The 17,884-nt window shown below is 45.3% G+C and overlaps 1 protein-coding gene and 1 long non-coding RNA gene across 2 annotated transcripts in view; one reads left to right on the top strand and one right to left on the bottom strand.

The window, feature by feature from the left end:
- The window catches only part of LOC310690221, a 41,465-nt gene extending 26,391 nt beyond the window's left edge, over positions 1-15,074 (top strand). The window contains exon 3 of the long non-coding RNA XR_014517995.1: positions 14,861-15,074. This is a non-coding gene — a long non-coding RNA (uncharacterized lncRNA). The remainder of the gene's footprint in view (positions 1-14,860) is intronic.
- Positions 1-17,884, bottom strand: part of CNTNAP2 (contactin associated protein 2) — a 1,020,100-nt gene that overhangs the window by 179,466 nt on the left and 822,750 nt on the right. The window contains exon 14 of the mRNA XM_083468764.1: positions 7,641-7,797. Coding sequence (XP_083324890.1) covers positions 7,641-7,797 — 157 coding nt within the window. The remainder of the gene's footprint in view (positions 1-7,640; positions 7,798-17,884) is intronic.

The raw sequence follows: 17,884 nt of genomic DNA, 5'->3' as shown, positions 1-17,884 counted from the left end.
GATCCCTGCAGGCGGCAGCTGCCTCCTCCTCTCTCTTCCTGGATGCGAGAGCCTCGGCGTTCAGTTGTGCCACTGCGTTTCTGAGTTCCTCTATCTGCTGCTCAGCCGTCATGTCGTCTGCCGTTCGTGAGCTCGCTAGTAGGCACCTGTTTCTCTCCCCTCCTCGAGGCTGTAGATGCCCACAAGAGGGAGACGGAGCTTACTGTCAGAGCTGCTTGAAGATCCTAGCTCACACAGGATCACGCTAGCCAGCGATCATTAAGTAAAAGTCTTTATTGAATTACAGTTTCCATTCTCACGCTGCTGCGCGCAACTCTACGTCTAGTAGCTAGATCGGCGAAGCTCCGTCTGAGTCTCCGCCCCGTGTGCACCAACTTAATATCCTAGCCTTGCTCCACCTTTTCCGCCTGACTGTCCTCCTCTGGGTCCCTCTACCCCCCGGGGTTTCTTCCTTCCGGGATTCTTCTGACGCTGACCCGGACCCTCCTGCCTCCTTGCGCCGGGCTTTAGGACCTGGCTCTCTTTCGGGGCTGCTTACTGCGCCGCCTTCCTCTGCATTTGAACTTGGCGCGCGCGCCCAACCTTCCACTTTCCTCTTAACCGTTTCTTCGCTCCCCGATGGAGGTGTGGCCACTCCTGACTCATGCCCTCCCTCCTGTGGTGAGCTGCCAGCGCTTCCCCCCTGGCTCCCTTCCTCTTCCCTGCTTCCTGGCGGTGACGCTGGTCCCGATTTCCAGCTGCTCTCCCCTGAGTCCCCTCTGGCTCTATCTTCCTGGGGTGCCCCCCTAGACTCCCCTCTTGCCCTGGCCACTGGTGCTCCTTTCTGTGAATCCTCTGATTCACTGGAAAGACTAGGAGATCTCGGGTCGTCGTCATCACTCATCTTTTCTTCTGCCTCCTCCCCTTCGCTCTCTGTTTCCTCCCTTGCCCGTGCCTCTGCTCCTAAACCCCTGACAGGTGTCATCTGCAAATTTGATCAGGATGCCCTTGAGTCCATCATCCAAGTCGTTGATAAAGATGTTGAATAAGATCGGGCCCAAGACAGAACCCTGTGGCACCCCACTAGTCACTCTTCTCCAGGATGAAGAGGAACCATTGATGAGCACCCTTTGGGTTCGGTCAGTCAGCCAGTTACAAATCCACTGAGTGGTGGCATAGTCAAGACCGCATTTTACCAGCTTCTTTGCAAGAATATCATGGGGCACCTTGTCAAATGCCTTGCTGAAATCAAGGTAGGCTACATCCACTGCGTTCCCTTCATCTACCAGGCTTGTAATTCTGTCAAAAACCGAGATCAGGTTAGTCTGACATAACTTATTTTTCAGAAATCCATGCTGACTATTGGTGATCACAGCATTCCTTTCTAGGTGCTCACAGACTGTTTGCTTAATGATCTGCTTCAGAATCTTCCCTGGTATTGATGTCAGACTGACTGGGCGGTAATTATTTGGGTCCTCTCTTTTCCCCTTTTTGAAAATAGGGACAACATTTGCCCTCCTCTAGTCTGCCGGGACTTCGCCTGTTCTCCAGGAATTCTCAAAGATGACTGCCAGTGGTTCTGAGATCACCTCTGCCAGTTCTTTTAATACTCTTGGATGCAGTTCATCTGGCCCTGGAGACGTGAATACATCTAAACTAGCCAAGTATTCTTGTACTATCTCCTTAGTTATTCTGGGCTGTATTTCCTCTGCTGAATCATTTGCTCCAAATTCTTCAGGTCGGGCATTGTTTTCTTTATCAGAGAAGACTGAGGCAAAGAAGGCATTGAGGAGTTCAGCCCTTTCTGTGTCCCCTGTTTGCATTTCACCATCTTCTCCTCTGAGTGACCCCACTGTTTCTTTGTTCTTCCTTTTGCTACGGACATACCCATAAAAGCCTTTTTTGTTGCTTTTAACCTCTCTAGCAAGCCTGAGTTCATTCTGTGCTTTAGCTTTTCTGACTTTGTGTCTACACGTGCTGGCTATTTGTTTGAATTCCTCTTTGGTGGTTTCCCCCCTTTTCCATTTTTTGTACACATCCTTTTTTAATCTTAACTCAGTTAAAAGTTCTTTAGATAGCCACCCTGGCTTCTTTAGGCACCTTCCAAGTTTCCGTCTCATTGGTATTGCCTGACGTTGTGCTTTTACTATCTCCCTCTTAACAAACTCCCAGCCATCATGAACTCCCTTTCCTTTTAGTATTACTGTCCATGGGATCTCACCCAGCACTTCCCTAAGTTTTATGAAGTCGGCTTTCTTAAAGTTAAGAAATTGAGTCCTAGTATGCTTGGCTGCTCCTTTCCGCTGTATAGTAAACTTCAGAAGAGCAGGATCACTCGCGCCTAATGATCCTTCCACTTCTACCCCACTAACCAGGTCATCAACATTGGTTAGGACCAGATCTAAAATGGCTGTTCCTCTTGTTGCTTCTCCCACTTTCTGGACAATGAAGTTGTCTGCAAGGCCAGTGAGGAATTTGTTTGACCTTATGCTCTTGGCTGAGTTTGACATCCAACAAATATCCGGGTAATTGAAGTCCCCCCCTTACTACTATCTCCCTTCCTTTTGCATGCTTGGCCATCTGTTCCAGGAAGGCATCATCTATGTCCTCTGTTTGGCTTGGGGATCTATAGTAAACTCCCACAATGAGGTCTCTGTTATTCTTTTCTCCCTTAATTTTGACCCAAATGCTCTCACTTTGGCTTTGAGGTTCTAAATCTTGGAGCTCTTCACAGGTATACACATCCCTGACATATAACGCCACTCCTTCTCCTTTCTTATCTGGTCTGTTTCTCTGAAATAGATTGTATCCCTCCATTATTACATTCCAATCGTGGGACTTATCCCACCAGGTTTCAGTGATGCCTATTATGTCATATTTAGTTTGCTGTACCAAGAGCTCAAGCTCATCTTGTTTATTTCCCATGCTTTGCGCATTAGTGTACAGACATTGAAGTCCATTAATCATTCCCCCGTGTCTCTTATTTAAGGATTTTTTCCTCCCACCACTAGGTCTGCGTGCTGTTTGCTCCATTTGGTCTATGACATTTGGATTATCATCTTCATCAATTGATAGACTCCTACCTTCAGGAGCACTGTCTCCCTCTCCCACATTAGTCAGTTTAAAGCCCTCCTGATGAGGTTTCTGAGATTTTTGGCAAAAACATTCCTCCCAACCGTTGTGAGGTGCAGCCCATCGCTTGCCAGAAGTCCATCTTCAAGAAACTGCAGTCTGTGATCTAAGAATCCAAACCGTTCCTGTTTACACCATTTGCGAAGCCAGCTGTTCACTTCCACTATTTTTCCCTCTCTCCCTGGGCCACGTTGTTCAACTGGGAGGACAGATGAGATGACAATTTGTGCATTTAATTGCTTCAATTTCCTGCCCAGAGGCTCGTAGTCTCTTTTGATCTTCTGGAGGCTATTGCTTGCAGTGTCATTGGTTCCCACATGAACCAAGAGGAAGGGGTATTTGTCAGTGGGTTTTATGATTCCTTGCAGTTGTTCAGTAACATCTTGGATCTTAGCCCCGGGGAGACAGCACACCTCCCAAGACATCTTGTCAGGCCCACAGATCACTGCTTCTGTTCCCCTCAGTAGGGAATCCCCTATCACCACTACACGCCTCCTCTTAGGTTTGGTCGGGGTTCTTCCGTGAGCTGTCCGTTCCAAGGTTGCCTGCACATTCCCTGAGGACTGACTTTGCTGCTCGTCTTCATATACCTGATCAACTGTAATGAGGGAGAGATCCTCAAATGGAGTCTGTTCTTCGTCTTCCATGCTAGGGGAGAGGACTTCAAAGCGATTGTGTATTTCTAAACAATCAGAGCGAACCCTGGGCCTCCTTCTTCTTTGAGTCACGTTTCTCCATATATCTGGCACCTGTGCTGGTGAACTAGCCTCCTTCTCAGGGGAGTCCCCTGTCTCCTCCTTGGTGGGGACGGTGTGCTCTGTTGCTTCCAAGAAGAGCTCCAGCTCTCTAATTCTTTGGAGCGTAGCTACACATTCCTCCAGTTGCTGGACTTTGTCTTCTAAGAGGGCAATCAACATACAATTGCTGCAGGTAAAGCTGCCTGCAACATTTGGCAAGATGGCAAACATTGCGCAGGAACCGCAGGCGACTGCAGCTGTTCCCTCACCCTCCATCTTGAGAACGTGTCGTTGGGGGTGGCTACAGTGGTCCTCCATCTTAAAAAGCGTGAAGACAGGACAAATAACCCCCCCCAAAAAAACCTAGGTCTTCCACAACAAACGTTTGAGACTAGCTCTCCTAAATCTAAAAGGTGGATCAAACTGCCCTGCAAGCTCTGATAAGCTCCTCCCACAGCTAATCCCCTGCCTCAACAGAAACCCTGCCCCCTCTGACCTTTGCATAGGGAGAGCAGCTAATCAGCCACAAAGAAACACACACACACACAAGAAAACCCTTTTGCTCCTCCTTCAGCTGCTGCCCTGCAAGCTCTGATAAGCTCCTCCCACAGCTAAACTTCTGATAAGCTCCTCCCACAGCTAAACTCCAAGAACTTCCAAATAGGAACAAAGTTCTCAGGTTAGGGTTGGCAGCCAGACCCAAACCTGACCCAGACCCAAAATTATAGCACACTGGGGGAAGATTTTAGGGTGGTGGGAAAGATAATGTCCCTTTTCTCCTCCACAACCACCCCTTGAGCCCCAAGTTCCTGTTCTAGGCTGGCAGAAGACCTGTACAGAAATTCTTCCATTAGCAATACATTTGTTTTGCTGCTGTTCTCAGTTTCTTTCCAGACCAAAGTGCTAGGTTTCTCTCTTTAAAGCACACCATGCCCTGGCTCTAGGTTTTCTGAAGGGGTGCTTTCCACTTGATGCTCCTCTGGGTGTCCAGAGGTTGTCTCAGAAACACCTGCTTAGGATTTTTGATAAAAATAATAATGAAGGAACCCAGATTTTGCACACTCTGGCCTATCTTTGAACCTCTCCAGAATGATGCATCAAGCAGACTGTCTTTTAAGCTCCCCAAGACTGGTTAAATTAACCATTTTCAGAAAGGTCTTTGGAATGCTAGAATAATTTTCTAAAACAGCATAGTTTAAAACATTTCTTGCCATCCAACAACCCTTTGAAATCTAAATGTGATGTTCAAATTTATAATAATAATAATAATAATAATAATAATAATAATAATAATAAACATGACAATTACCATATTTTTCACCCTATAGGATGCACTTTTCCCCCTCCAAAAATGAAGGGGAAATCTGGGTGCGTCCTATGGGGCGAATGCAGGCTTTCGCTGAAGCTTGGAGAGCGAGAGGGGTCGGTGTGCACCGACCCCTCTCGCTCTCCAGGCTTCAGGAAGACATCCGCAACCTAGGCAGCCCTGCGGGAGTTCCCGCAGGGATGTCTAGGCTGCGGATAGTAGCCTGCTTCCCGGAGCGTCGGGCGCCCTGAAAGCAGAGCGCCCGGTGCTTCGGGAACACATCCGCAGCCTAGGCAGCCCTGCGGGAGGTCCCACAGGGATGTCTAGGCTGCGGATAGCAGCTTGCCGCCTGGCGCGCGGGGCGCCCTGAAGCATAGCCCCCCTCGCGTCGGGCAGACATCGGCCAGCCCCACAAGCTCGGGGGACAGCAGGGAGGCGCAGCGCCGCCATCCCGCTGTTCCTCGGCCTGGTTCGGTTTCTCCGACCTGCTTTTGGGGGGGAAATAAAGGAATTCCCCCCCTTTATTTCCCCCCCAAAAAACTAGGTGCGTCCTATGGGACGGAGCGTCCTATGGGACAAAAAATACGGTAAGTCAACATTCAGTCCAGAAAACAGTGGATATTACTGTAGTACTGGAAAAAACCGGACGTGTAGCTACTCGGTGGCTGGATTGGAGACCATTAGGAGCTCTGCAAAGACAACTCAGTGGCATAATAAATATCTCCTACATAATTTGTTCCTTTGTCTCACTTTGGGTGTTTTAGCTCCTGCGGCTGCATCATGTCAAGTTGACCTTCCCAAGCATTGACTTTTTCAGTATCTCACCTAAGTTTTGTTAGCCAGGATTGCATCTTTCAGCCTCATAAACCAAGCACTTTCTAAGCTTACTACACCTCAGTATCCTTTTGATTCTTCTCCTATAATCCAAAAGCCATTTGAAAGAAAGCTTCTCTTGTTCAGCCTCTCTGTTAATCCATATAATTAATTACCTATTTTATCCTAAATGAATCAAGCACTTTTCTGCAGTTCAGCAACCACTAATAATATGAAGAATTAATGTTTTAATTCTAACAGTCTGCATACTGCTATTGATCCAAATATCAACAGGTTGATTACAACAAAGAAAAATGCTAAAAAGAGAAAGAAATATATTGTATTATCAAACGTTTTTGAGCTATGACCCCGACCTGGCCACAGTGATCCATGCGACGGTCATCTCCAGGCTTGACTACTGTAATTCGCTCTACGCGGGGCTGCTCTTGAAGCTGACCCAGAAACTCCAGCGGGTGCAGAATGCTGCAGCGAGGCTCCTCACGGGGTCTCTGCCATGGGAGCATATTCACCCAGTGCTTTTCCAGCTGCACTGGCTCCCGGTCAGATTTAAGGTGCTGGTTTTGACCTTTCAAGCCCTTCACGGCCTAGGACCCTCGTACCTACGGGACCGCCTCTCCCGGTATGCCCCACGGAGGACCTTAAGGTCCATAAATAGCAACACCCTAGTGGTCCCGGGCCCTAAGGAAGTTAGATTGGCTTCAACCAGAGCCAGGGCCTTTTCAACACTGGCTCTGGTCTGGTGGAATGCTCTGCCTCATGAAACCAGGGCCCTGCAGGATCAGATTTCTTTCCGCAGGGCCTGTAAGTCAGAGTTGTTCCACCTGGCCTTTGGCTTGGAGCCAATTTGATTCCCTCCCTCTTTTTTCTTTTTCCTTTCTCCTCCTGTGATGAGGCTGCATTTTAATATTTTAAGGTTTCAATATTTTAATTCTTGTATTTTAATTTTGTTTTTAAGTTGTAATCATTCAACTTGTTTTTATTATTGCTTGTAAGCTGCTCTGAGCCCGGCCTTGGCTGGGGAGGGCGGGGTATAAATAAAATTATTATTATTATTATTATTATTATTATTATTATTATTATTATTATTAATTTAATCACCGAGATCAAAGCAGTAAATGCAAAGCTAATAATGGATCCAATTCTCTCATGTACCAGAAATGTGTTCCTTTGAGAGCAATATTCAGTGTATAAAAAGAACCTGTTACATAAAAAAGTGGAGTCAGGAAGAGGAGATTTAGGTGTTTAAAGGTATACACATAGATTACTGTAATAAATGTACTCTGTCACCCAGGCCCATAAATATATAAAAAGACTAAAAGGCTGAAAATTTCTGCTTGTTCCTCGTACCCGCTACTCTCAGGTAGAATGCCTTTGAGCATAGATGTTCCATGGTTAATAGTAGCTGCTAAATGTTTAGATGCAGAACAGTGCTTAACAGCTATCAAAGCTAATGGCCATAATCACATTCTCTGCAACTGAATTCCTCCATTTAATTATGTCCCACGTCTGTCTAGAACCTTCTGCCTGTCCTGACCAATTCATGTAATTGTGCGACCTTGAGATTTAGTATTGTGAGAGATTTAGGTGTGTAAGATTGTGCTGCAAATTGTTAATGTGTTGGTACTGTGCACTTAAGTGCACAACATACTTACTCTTTTTTTGAATCAGCATCACAGTTGCAGTGGTATTTGGAGTCAGTGCAGTTCCGTTCAATGCCACACGCACACTTCTGAATACCTGGTCCAGAGCCTCCCCAATAGTAGTGTTTTTCATTGCCACGCCCAAACCACCAGGTATACGGACTGCCCTCTGTAAGGATAAAGAATGAAGAAGTGGTCATGCTAAATACAGCAGAGCTCCGTGATGCTACAGCTCCTGTGCCAGCCACATTGTATCTCAGAGCCCCGGGGCACATCTGGAAAAGAAATACATTGCTCAAATGAGATTAGAAATCCTGATGCACCCGAAACATCACGTGCATGCTCATTTATCTTTAGAAATGATTTGATCCTTTATTTATCAGTGGTGGCGGCGGGGGGAGCGGAGTTAAAATTCTTAAGCAACTGATGTTTTAGGAGGCCGCCCTGGACTCAGATCGGAACAGACAAGCAGCAATCCAAGATTCTTGGGCAGCACCAAACACCTGATTCCATCACATTGCAGTCAAATCCCTCCTCTTCAGTGCATGAGGCTGAGATCCGATGTCAGAGGGAAATTGCAGAGGCACTTAGCCACAGACACAGATCCACAAGACAAACATGCGGTGACGGGGCGTCTCTGGCCCAAGGATGTTGCATCACTATCCTCTCAGTTAGAGGACTTCATCACAGATGCACAGCCAAAGTCTTCCCAGCTCCATCAGAACAGAAGACTGCCAGAGTGGACAGGGTCCCTTTAACAACAGGGCTGGATCTGGACACATCAAAACAGCGTTTCAGGAAAACACGTTGTAAACTTTATTATGAGAAATCACATTGGCGAAAGACGGGACTCCACGACTCCATCTGTTGTCATGGTGTTATAATGCATATAAAACAGTTTTTCTTTCCTAATGTAACTGAGTCCCTGGTGCACCAATTATGTGTTCTCTTCATATGTGTTAGGATCATTACAGTGTTTATGAAGTCAGCCTGTCCACATGGACTGTGAAAGACTAATATTTAAGCAGGTGGTTTTAATTGATGTGTGCATATACTAGGGGAGTGTGCACCAGCCACAAGACTTGACTTGTAGCTGTAACTGTAGCTGTAGAAATACTTCCTCACAATATTGTTTCCTATTATAACCCTGAATAATTTTATGCCATCTATGACTGTGGTAGCTGCACTTTGATAAACGACCAGGCGCTGATGATCTTTATTAGGAACACAAAGTGACATGGTGAGGGGAAAGTAGGTTAAAATTCCTTCCATCTCCACACCTGTAATCTGCTGTGAAAGAAATTCGGAACAAAATTGCTGAATAAGCTGTTTTTAATGTTGTGTTTTAATGCTGGAACCCACCTTAGGGTCGAGGGTGGGTAATACTAATAGAAAAACCCATGTGGTGGGCATTACAACATCTTGTGGCAGAGAGTTCCATAAAATAATAGGCTGGCCCTACGTATGTCTAAGTAGGTGAGTTCGGTGGGCTTACTTCTGGTGACTGGAATTTGCTGCCAAGGAGTGTGGTGGCGTCTCCTTCTTTGGAGGTCTTTAAGCAGAGGCTTGACAACCATATGTTAGGAGTGCTCTGATGGTGTTTCCTGCTTGGCAGGGGGTTGGACTCGATGGCCCTTGTGGTCTCTTCCAACTCTATGATTCTATGAAGACTGTACATAGGAATGCAAACTTAATGAAGCACTCTTGGAAGAAATAGTACTCTATTCTAGCACCCAATGTGACCTTTCATCCTTTGTTTAGAACAGAGAAGGCACTGGCACTCGACTCATGCCTCTGTGAGTATATGCAGGAAACGTCCCTGGCCACTCAGACCAGGCTGGAGAGCACACCTTACCTCTGTGTACCAAAATAATTTAGGAAGGGGCTGGGAGGGATCAGATGGTTGCAAGAAAAGCTTCACAGCATTTGGTGCTTCCAAGAGCATCACAGTCGGGCCTGGAAGGGAGTGGCTCTCTCCGGCTCAACACTGCAGGGGACCCAAACACAGGCAGGCAAAACTGGAAGAGGGTAAGCCCCAGTTCTCAGGGAGTTAAGGGGAGAGTTGTGGGATTAGGAAAGAAGCAGGAGTCTTGTTGGTTGTGCACAGGAGCCAGCCTAAGAAAAGGGAGCCTCATGTGATGAACTGGGCTCCTGAGTTTGGAGAACAAAGGGCTCACCAGGTCTACTCTGAAGCAAGAGTGGACCTTCAAGGGGACCTGAGAGGGGAGAGGGCCCCAGCTGTGAAGCGTCACATTCTCTACCTGTGGGCAGGTTTCCAGGGACTTACTGTATTGGCCTAAAGTCTGACAGGAAGGGAAGGCAGGGCAAGGATAAGAGAGAGAGCATGAAAACTGGCATTGGGGGATGAAAATTGACCCTGGATAAGGGGGGGGGGGTTTGAGGAGGGGTTTGAATGAAGAGAGAATCAGCACCGTTTAAGTGTGTTTAGAATGCGGCATCATTATTTCTGCCCCACTTGCTGAAATAAGTAGAACTGGAATGATGATCACACTTTTGTCATCTAATTTGAGTACAGCCTGCCATGTACCATATTGCACAGGTTTTATTTCTAGCCGTTCTGCAAAGGCACCAAGGCTCAACCTCCTCCTCCTGCAGAGCCTAATTCTCCTCATTGCTGATGCCTCCCTTGCAAACCCAGCTAATTACAGCACCAGAAGGGAAGAAAATTGCTTACATTTATCAAAAGAGGGATTATAAGTAGAAATGATTAATGAAAGTATATGATTAAGTATATGAAAGTAAAACTAGCAGTTGGATATAATGATGATGGGCTGTATGAGAATCTGTAGCTGCAAACATTCTGAATGACAAGCTCTCATAGAAATGGAACCAATCTAAGGATTTAAATGTAGGAGATAATGCTTTGCTTTTTAAAGCTGCATGCTTTGGTGGAACAAAGTTTGCTTCCCTCAAGAATCATGATCTCTGTCATTCCTTGAGCTGTTTTAAGCCATCTTCCTAAGTAGCCCTTGAATAGAAAGCATTTTGTTTCATCTGCTACTGCAAAAACAACTCTGCACCTGAGTTAGGGTCTATTTTGATTTTGAAGTGCTACAGGGCATGATTTAGCCTAGACATCTCCCCCCCCCCCATGTGGTCCTAGGGAATTATCTGAATACAGCCCCTTTGCTGAAACTAAGCAGGTCTGGCTCTGATCACTGCCTGGAAAGGAGAGCACTGGGGCATCCTATTCCCACCTTGAGTTCCACGAGGGACGGGGAATAGAAAACAAAATGTACTAAATAAAATAAAACTTGTGATCCACAGGAAGCAAAAATAGGAAGTTTACCAAGTCTGCTTTGTGCTGCAAAGATGTCTGGTGAACTGTATTCAAATTTCTGGCGTTTCAAACTGCATAGACATGATCTATCTGAACTCATAGCCAAGGCATACAGAAGGCCAGATTGTGAACGTCTCTGTGTATTTAAGTGACCCTGGAGAGTTGGGTATATGGTGCTGTGGACACTGAAATCTACATTTCCCCAATATTTCACTCAAATTCCACAATAAGATCTGCATGTATCTGGGCTCCACCCGTCCAAAACAACAGCAACAACAAAACTCTACGAATTTGGAAGAGTTTCCAACAAATGCACATAGAATCATAGAATCATAGAATCATAGAGTTGGAAGAGACCACAAGGGCCATCGAGTCCAACCCCCTGCCAAGCAGGAAACACCATCAGAGCACGCCTGACATATGGTTGTCAAGCCTCTGCTTAAAGACCTCCAAAGTAGGAGACTCCACCACACTCCTTGGCAGCAAATTCCACTGTCCAACAGCTCTTACTGTCAGGAAGTTCTTCCTAATGTTTAGGTGGAATCTTCTTTCTTGTAGTTTGGATCCATTGCTCCGTGTACGCTTGTCTGGAGCAGCAGAAAACAACCTTTCTCCCTCCTCTATGTGACATCCTTTTATATATTTGAACATGGCTATCATATCACCCCTTAACCTCCTCTTCTCCAGGCTAAACATGCCCAGCTCCCTTAGCCGTTCCTCATAAGGCATCGTTTCCAGGCCTTTGACCATTTTGGTTGCCCTCCTCTGGACACGTTCCAGTTTGTCAGTGTCCTTCTTGAATTGTGGTGCCCAGAACTGGACACAGTACTCCAGGTGAGGTCTGACCAGAGCAGAATACAGTGGCACTATTACTTCCCTTGATCTAGATGCTATGCTCCTATTGATGCAGCCCAGAATTGCATTGGCTTTTTTAGCTGCATATGTGGTGTGTTTTTTTAGCTGCACCACATATGTGGTGTTTGCACTGAAATCATCAGGATGGTATATATTTATGACATTCCTGTCCTTCACTAACTGTAGATTTAAAGCAATTGTTTGTACGATTTTTGCATTAAGGGAATTGCTTTTGCTATGCCAAGAACAACACACAAAGAAAATGGACAAAGGCTGTTAGTATTCCCATAGATCACCAGTGTCATAAAAACAAAATCTTGCTTGTTTGATAAAATATGTCTCCTTGAGAACCATTTCATTTAATATGAAAACATTCCTATCAGAGTTAATGTAGTATGAACTAAACTCGGAAGAGTCAATAACATATTTATTTCTGACATAATAGAAGAATGCATGGCTTTCAGGGGAGCATTTTGCATTCTAGTGAGCATTTAATAAAACCTGTTATTTCAAAATACTATTGCTTGAGAAGAAAGAAGATTAATTTTATCACTTTATGGAAATGTTTTGGAAAGATTTTCAGTGTGCCTGACTGGGATTCCATTGAAGAAATAAAAAGTTCATTTAGACACTTGAAATGGCAGTATTTTCAAAAGACTGCAATGACCTTTAGGACTTCTGATGACTTAACACGTGTTCAGTTCTAAATGGCGTCAGTCTTGCTCAGAGTTAGTTTGTCTAAATTCATTGAAGTCAAATGGATTTTAAGTAGTCTAACTCTGGTCAGGATTTCAGTTATGGCCTGTGGTATTTCAGAATCTGATTCTTGTGACATTCAGCACCAAAGTAGCCATGACATTAATTGTGTGGGTGCAATTAACTGCTTGCTTTTTTCTCTTTCTTTTAACCAGTGGCTGGGTAACCTGAGGGCACAGGAAGTTTAACTCTTTCTCTCCCTGTCACCTCATGACACATACTGAAGCTGCTATTAGCATTTCAAAGGAAGCCTCCTCTAGTATCAATGCAATTGTCCTTTGATATGCAAATAAACAGCTTCAGAGGGGCAATTTCTGCTAGGACTGTGGCAGGAAGCAAAAAAGCCAAGCTTCCCACTGGCTGCTGTTTACATAGTAATGTGGTTTAGTTGTTCTTGACCCCTGGACCAGAGCACGCCAGGCTCTCCTGTCTCCCACTGCCTCCCACAGTTTGGTCAAACTCATGTTGGTAGCTTTGAGAACACTGTCTATAGCAATAAACAGGCACAATTAATTGCATTCACATAATTAATGTCACACCTAGGACAGTTCCAGGTGACTTGTTCATTCAGCATTCATCCTGATTGATTTGCAGGGAGATCCGACTGCACTGGCTATTCAAGGAGCATTCATTCAGATTTACTTGTGGGGAGTTTGGGTAATGTTGCATCAGAGCAAGTGTTATTCCACACTTCCCAATGGATTCTCTCATATTTGAGGGAAGCAGGCTTGTTGCTATCCCCCAATCAGTTAGCATTGCATAATTTTTTTGTTGGCAGTATGTGACTGTCAGTCGAGAAGTGCCCCCAGTTCAGCACTTACTTATATTTTTGATCACTTGCTGGCCACAAATGAATACCAAAGCAAAGCATGCATGTGTGGGCGGTTGGGCTAGTAAAAAAAATGGCAAGTGACTGACCTACTTGCAACTCTCTGGACTGAACATGCCCAAATCATGTTTGCCTTCTCTGTTTTTTGACCCTGGCATAGTTCTCTTTTTACCAATAAACAGCAACAGTAAGTAGTGTGGAGGCCAGGCTTCTGAACCTCGCTGAGCGACATGTGTGAGGCAGCCCATTGCTTGGGCCCGGCTGGCTCATCTGCAGCACAACTGACTGTCTGACGTTAGCAAGACGGGCAGGGAAGTGATGTTGGGGTGGTGAATCCTGGGGGGTATGCCAGCTCAAGAACACATCCCTGAGCCAGGATTAAAGCAAGGAAGGGAGCAGGGAAGAGTGGGGGTCCGTCTTTGTTATCTTTTTGCCTTTCACTAGCTATGGCTTGTGTGCCAACTATGGCCATTCTCACCATGCTCTGGTAGGGATACCTGGGCCACAGTTCCCCCTGCATTTGTAACCTCAAGACTTGATCATTGCAACGTGTTATATGTTCCCCTCCCCAGTCATGATCACATAGCAAATCTCCCCCTGGAGCAGCAATTAACCTTAGAAAAAACCTCCCATTTTTACTGGGACCTTCCCTTTGTAATTAAAGGGGTTGTTTCATTTCCCCTTCAGAGTTTTTAATTGGAGTTGTTTCCCCACTCTTTGGCCTGCTGCTAGTTTCTTTACTGTTTTTTATTTATTGAGGATCCTATAGCATGTAAGAATGTACATATAGCAGTTACCACTTTATGAAAAACTACGTGAGAAGTCAGCAACATAACAGGTAGCTTGGATTAATCATTCTGGTCACCTACTGTTTTCTTCCTATTATCACTCTGAAACCTTTCCCCTCTGATATTACAGATAACCTATAGTTTATTTCAGCTGTCAAAGAGACCAAGTCCTGCTGGCAGTTAATTTGGTAATGATGTGATTTATGGAGCCTGGCTAAATGTTGTGGTTAAGAGATGTTCTTAAAAAAAGGAAAGCCAGGCCAGTCCTAAGTAGGAATTTTTAAAGCAGCAGTAGCAGCGAGAGCAGTGGGTCAGCAAACCTTTTCAGCATGGGGCCAGTCCACTGTCCCTCAGACCTTGTGGGGGGCTGGACTATATTGGGGGGGGGTGAACAAATTCCTATGCCCCACAAATAACCCAGAGATGCATTCTAAATAAAAGCACACATTCTACTCATGTAAAAACACGCTGATTCCCGGACTGTCCGCGGGCAAGATTTAGAAGGCGATTGGGCTGGATCTGGCCCCTGGGCCTTAGCTTGCCTACCCATGAGCTAGAGTCTTCTTCCAAACACTGCAGCCTTTTTAGTGGTGCTGCTCTGTACATACAGCAGTCTGACATGGAATTTGATATGAGAATGGCATGGAAAAATATGAAGAGAAATCTTTCTGCTAAATTTCTGTTTCATGTTCCTGTTTTATAGGAACAAGGCTTGATAAAGGAGGCAGCAAAGCTACTTCATGCAAAAGTGAAGTCCAGAAGATGCAGGAATTAAAGCAGAAGTATCCTACGGACCCAGGTTTTCTGCTCCATTGCTAGAACTAATGGAATGGCTTCTTGAATATGACAGTGATGTGGGATTGAGGATTGGAGTGATCATTCTGTGATATTATGGCAGTGGGCAAAGCTGTATTGTAACTTTCAAATAAATGTGTTTAAAAAACAGAACAGAAAGAAGAAGGAGGAGGAGGAGGAGGAGGAGGAGGAGAGTTTGGATTTGATATCCCGCTTTATCACTACCCAAAGGAGTCTCAAAGCGGCTCACATTCTCCTTTCCCTTCCTCCCCCACAACAAACACTCTGTGAGGTGAGTGGGGCTGAGAGACTTCAGAGAAGTGTGACTGGCCCAAGGTCACCCAGCAGCTGCATGTGGAGGAGCGGGGAAGCGAACACGGTTCACCAGATTACGAGTCCACCGCTCTTAACCACTACACCACACTGCTCCCTAAAAGTGTTTAGGAATTATGCAAACTGGGAAACAAACCAGAGCCAGGCATTTGTTGCCTTCTCTTCGTGTGAAGAAGGTGGTTTGCATAGATTATCTGGATCCAGGGGGCAATCTGGAAGCAAACAGGTATTGACCGCAGCTCAGACAAAGAGTGCAGGGCAGAGTTGGAAACTTTAAAGCACCCTTCTCCAATCTGGTACCTTTTCCAGATGTTTGGACTCCAACTTCCATCCACCTCGACCAGCATAGCCAATGGTCAGGGATAATCAGAGCTGAAGTCAAAAACACCTGGAGATCTGCTCTGCACTTTAAAGGTCCCAGTGAGAGCCTCTTCATCCCTTGGGCCGTCTGATCCCTGCAGAATTGGCAAGAAGCTGCTCAGGCACAAAGCAGCAGGGGACTGAGGGCACAGGATCCACACCATACCTTTAAAGCACAGGAATTGCCCCAAAGAATCCTGGGAACTGAAATCCCCACCACAGCTATACCTTAAATGCCTGGTGCAGATCTGCTCCCAGTTCCAGACCTATGCTTATATTTGCCTGTGGGTAGATTGTAGTTAGCCGTTGTAATTTGAATTAATGATGCATTGAGCTTATTTCCATGCACCAGAGCACAATTTAGCTCTGAAGCTTATTTTTGATGTGCCGAGGTGCGCAGAGAAGTGTGAAGCTGATATCACTTTACATTTGCTAGTTTTCACTTTCAAAGAGTGTGTTTAAGGTAAAAAATTATCATATCTGCAATGTATGGCTTCAAAAATGAAACTTCAGACAGATCTATAGGAAATAAAACAGGAGATGCAAAATATCCTGGCTATCAGACACTTGATTAAAATGTCCTTTTCATGGAAGTAAACACCATTTCTCTGAGCTCGCAGAACAAGCTTGTTGCATGGATGGATTGCTTCATTTTCATTACAGGGACCTTGTCTACCTATGTTCAGTATTCCACAGCTATTCTCAGACAAGTAGTGCAATGAAAGAGCCCCATCTTCTTCCAGGATTAGCAAGCTGTAAGAAAGCAGCAGGAATGGTATCTGTCACCTCAGGGAAAGAAAGGATTCTTGACAGCTTCATTAGGCTGTCGGGAAGATTCACTTTTGGACCCTGAATCTGAAAATCTGCCGCCATGTGGATGATTCCTTTCTCAGTGAGACACATATTCCCTTTGCAACACCACTAACTGAGGCTGGCTTCTTATATTTTTCTTGGCTATCATCGCCCCAGCAGTGAGATTAGATGCCCTTGCATGCTGTGGTCTAGTGATTGTGACATTGGACTTGGGAGAAGGACGACCAAGCTCAACCAAGCTCAATCAAGCATGCCACCGTCTCTTAGCGCCACAGCTAGAAGGAGTAAATAGATGAAAGTGCTTGGCTTTAGGAACACTGGAAGTGGCCTTCTGTGGAGTCAAGGCTATTGAACTCCCTTGCTCACTCACTCATTCCCAACCTGATGCCCCCAGCCAGGGATGGTGGGAGTTGCAGCCCAAGGACTCGGGGTGGCACCAGGTCGCAAAAGGCGGATTTATTCCTTGCAGAATAAATGCAGAATTGGCTAACCTAACAGATAACCTACGAGAGAAGAACAAAAAGGACTTCAAAAGAGTTGGGGACCATTTATACTTTATTTGCAGAAAGAAGAAGAGGAGGAGGAGTTTGGATTTGATATCCCGCTTTATCACTACCCGAAGGAGTCTCAAAGCAGCTAACAATCTCCTTTCCCTTCCACCCCCACAACAAACACTCTGTGAGGTGAATGAGGCTGAGAGACTTCAGAGAAGTGTGACTGGCCCAAGGTCACCCAGCAGCTGCAGGTGGAGGAGCGGAGACGCGAACCTGGTTCACCAGATTACAAGTCCACGGCTCTTAACCACTACACTACACTGGCTCAGAAACAACAGAATGGACCGGATTCACTGGCAGGATTTGAATAAATGTTCACAATTTCATTTGAGTAACAGATATTTCAGAGAAATGCTAAGGGATTTTATTTTTGTGTAGGAAAAGCAGGATACAATAAATAAAACTAAATAACTCAGCAGAGGGGGAGTTGAGGGAAGTCCAGAGGAGGGGAGGGAGAATAATTGTAAATAACATGATGAATGAGATTTGTATCATTATTTGTTATAAAATTCAATAAATATTCATGTACAAAAAAGTGTTTTCTTTTTTTTAAAAAAGGCGAATTTAGCCCAATATTGGTCTCCAGGCTTTCAGCCCTCTATGGAGTTGCTGGGGATGAAACATGGGATATTTTGCATCAAAAGCATGTGCTGTATCCAATGAGTTATGCCCTTTTCCTCTTGGTTGCATAAATCAGTCAGAAATAAGTTAATTCAGTGGAATTTGCTTCGCCATATTGGGCACAATTCAAGGAAGGTTGCAGGGGAAGATGGCACTGCTGCAGCTTGAGCACAATAGGATTACACACTAAATACAGGGGCTCACAGAAGCTTGTTCCCAGTGAGGTCAGAATGCTCTCCTGCTTTGGTATT

Source organism: Podarcis liolepis (assembly GCF_965112155.1).
Source record: "Podarcis liolepis genome assembly, chromosome: 12".
NCBI classification, from domain to species: Eukaryota; Metazoa; Chordata; class Lepidosauria; order Squamata; family Lacertidae; genus Podarcis; species Podarcis liolepis.
This window is presented reverse-complemented; position numbering and strand designations above follow the sequence as displayed.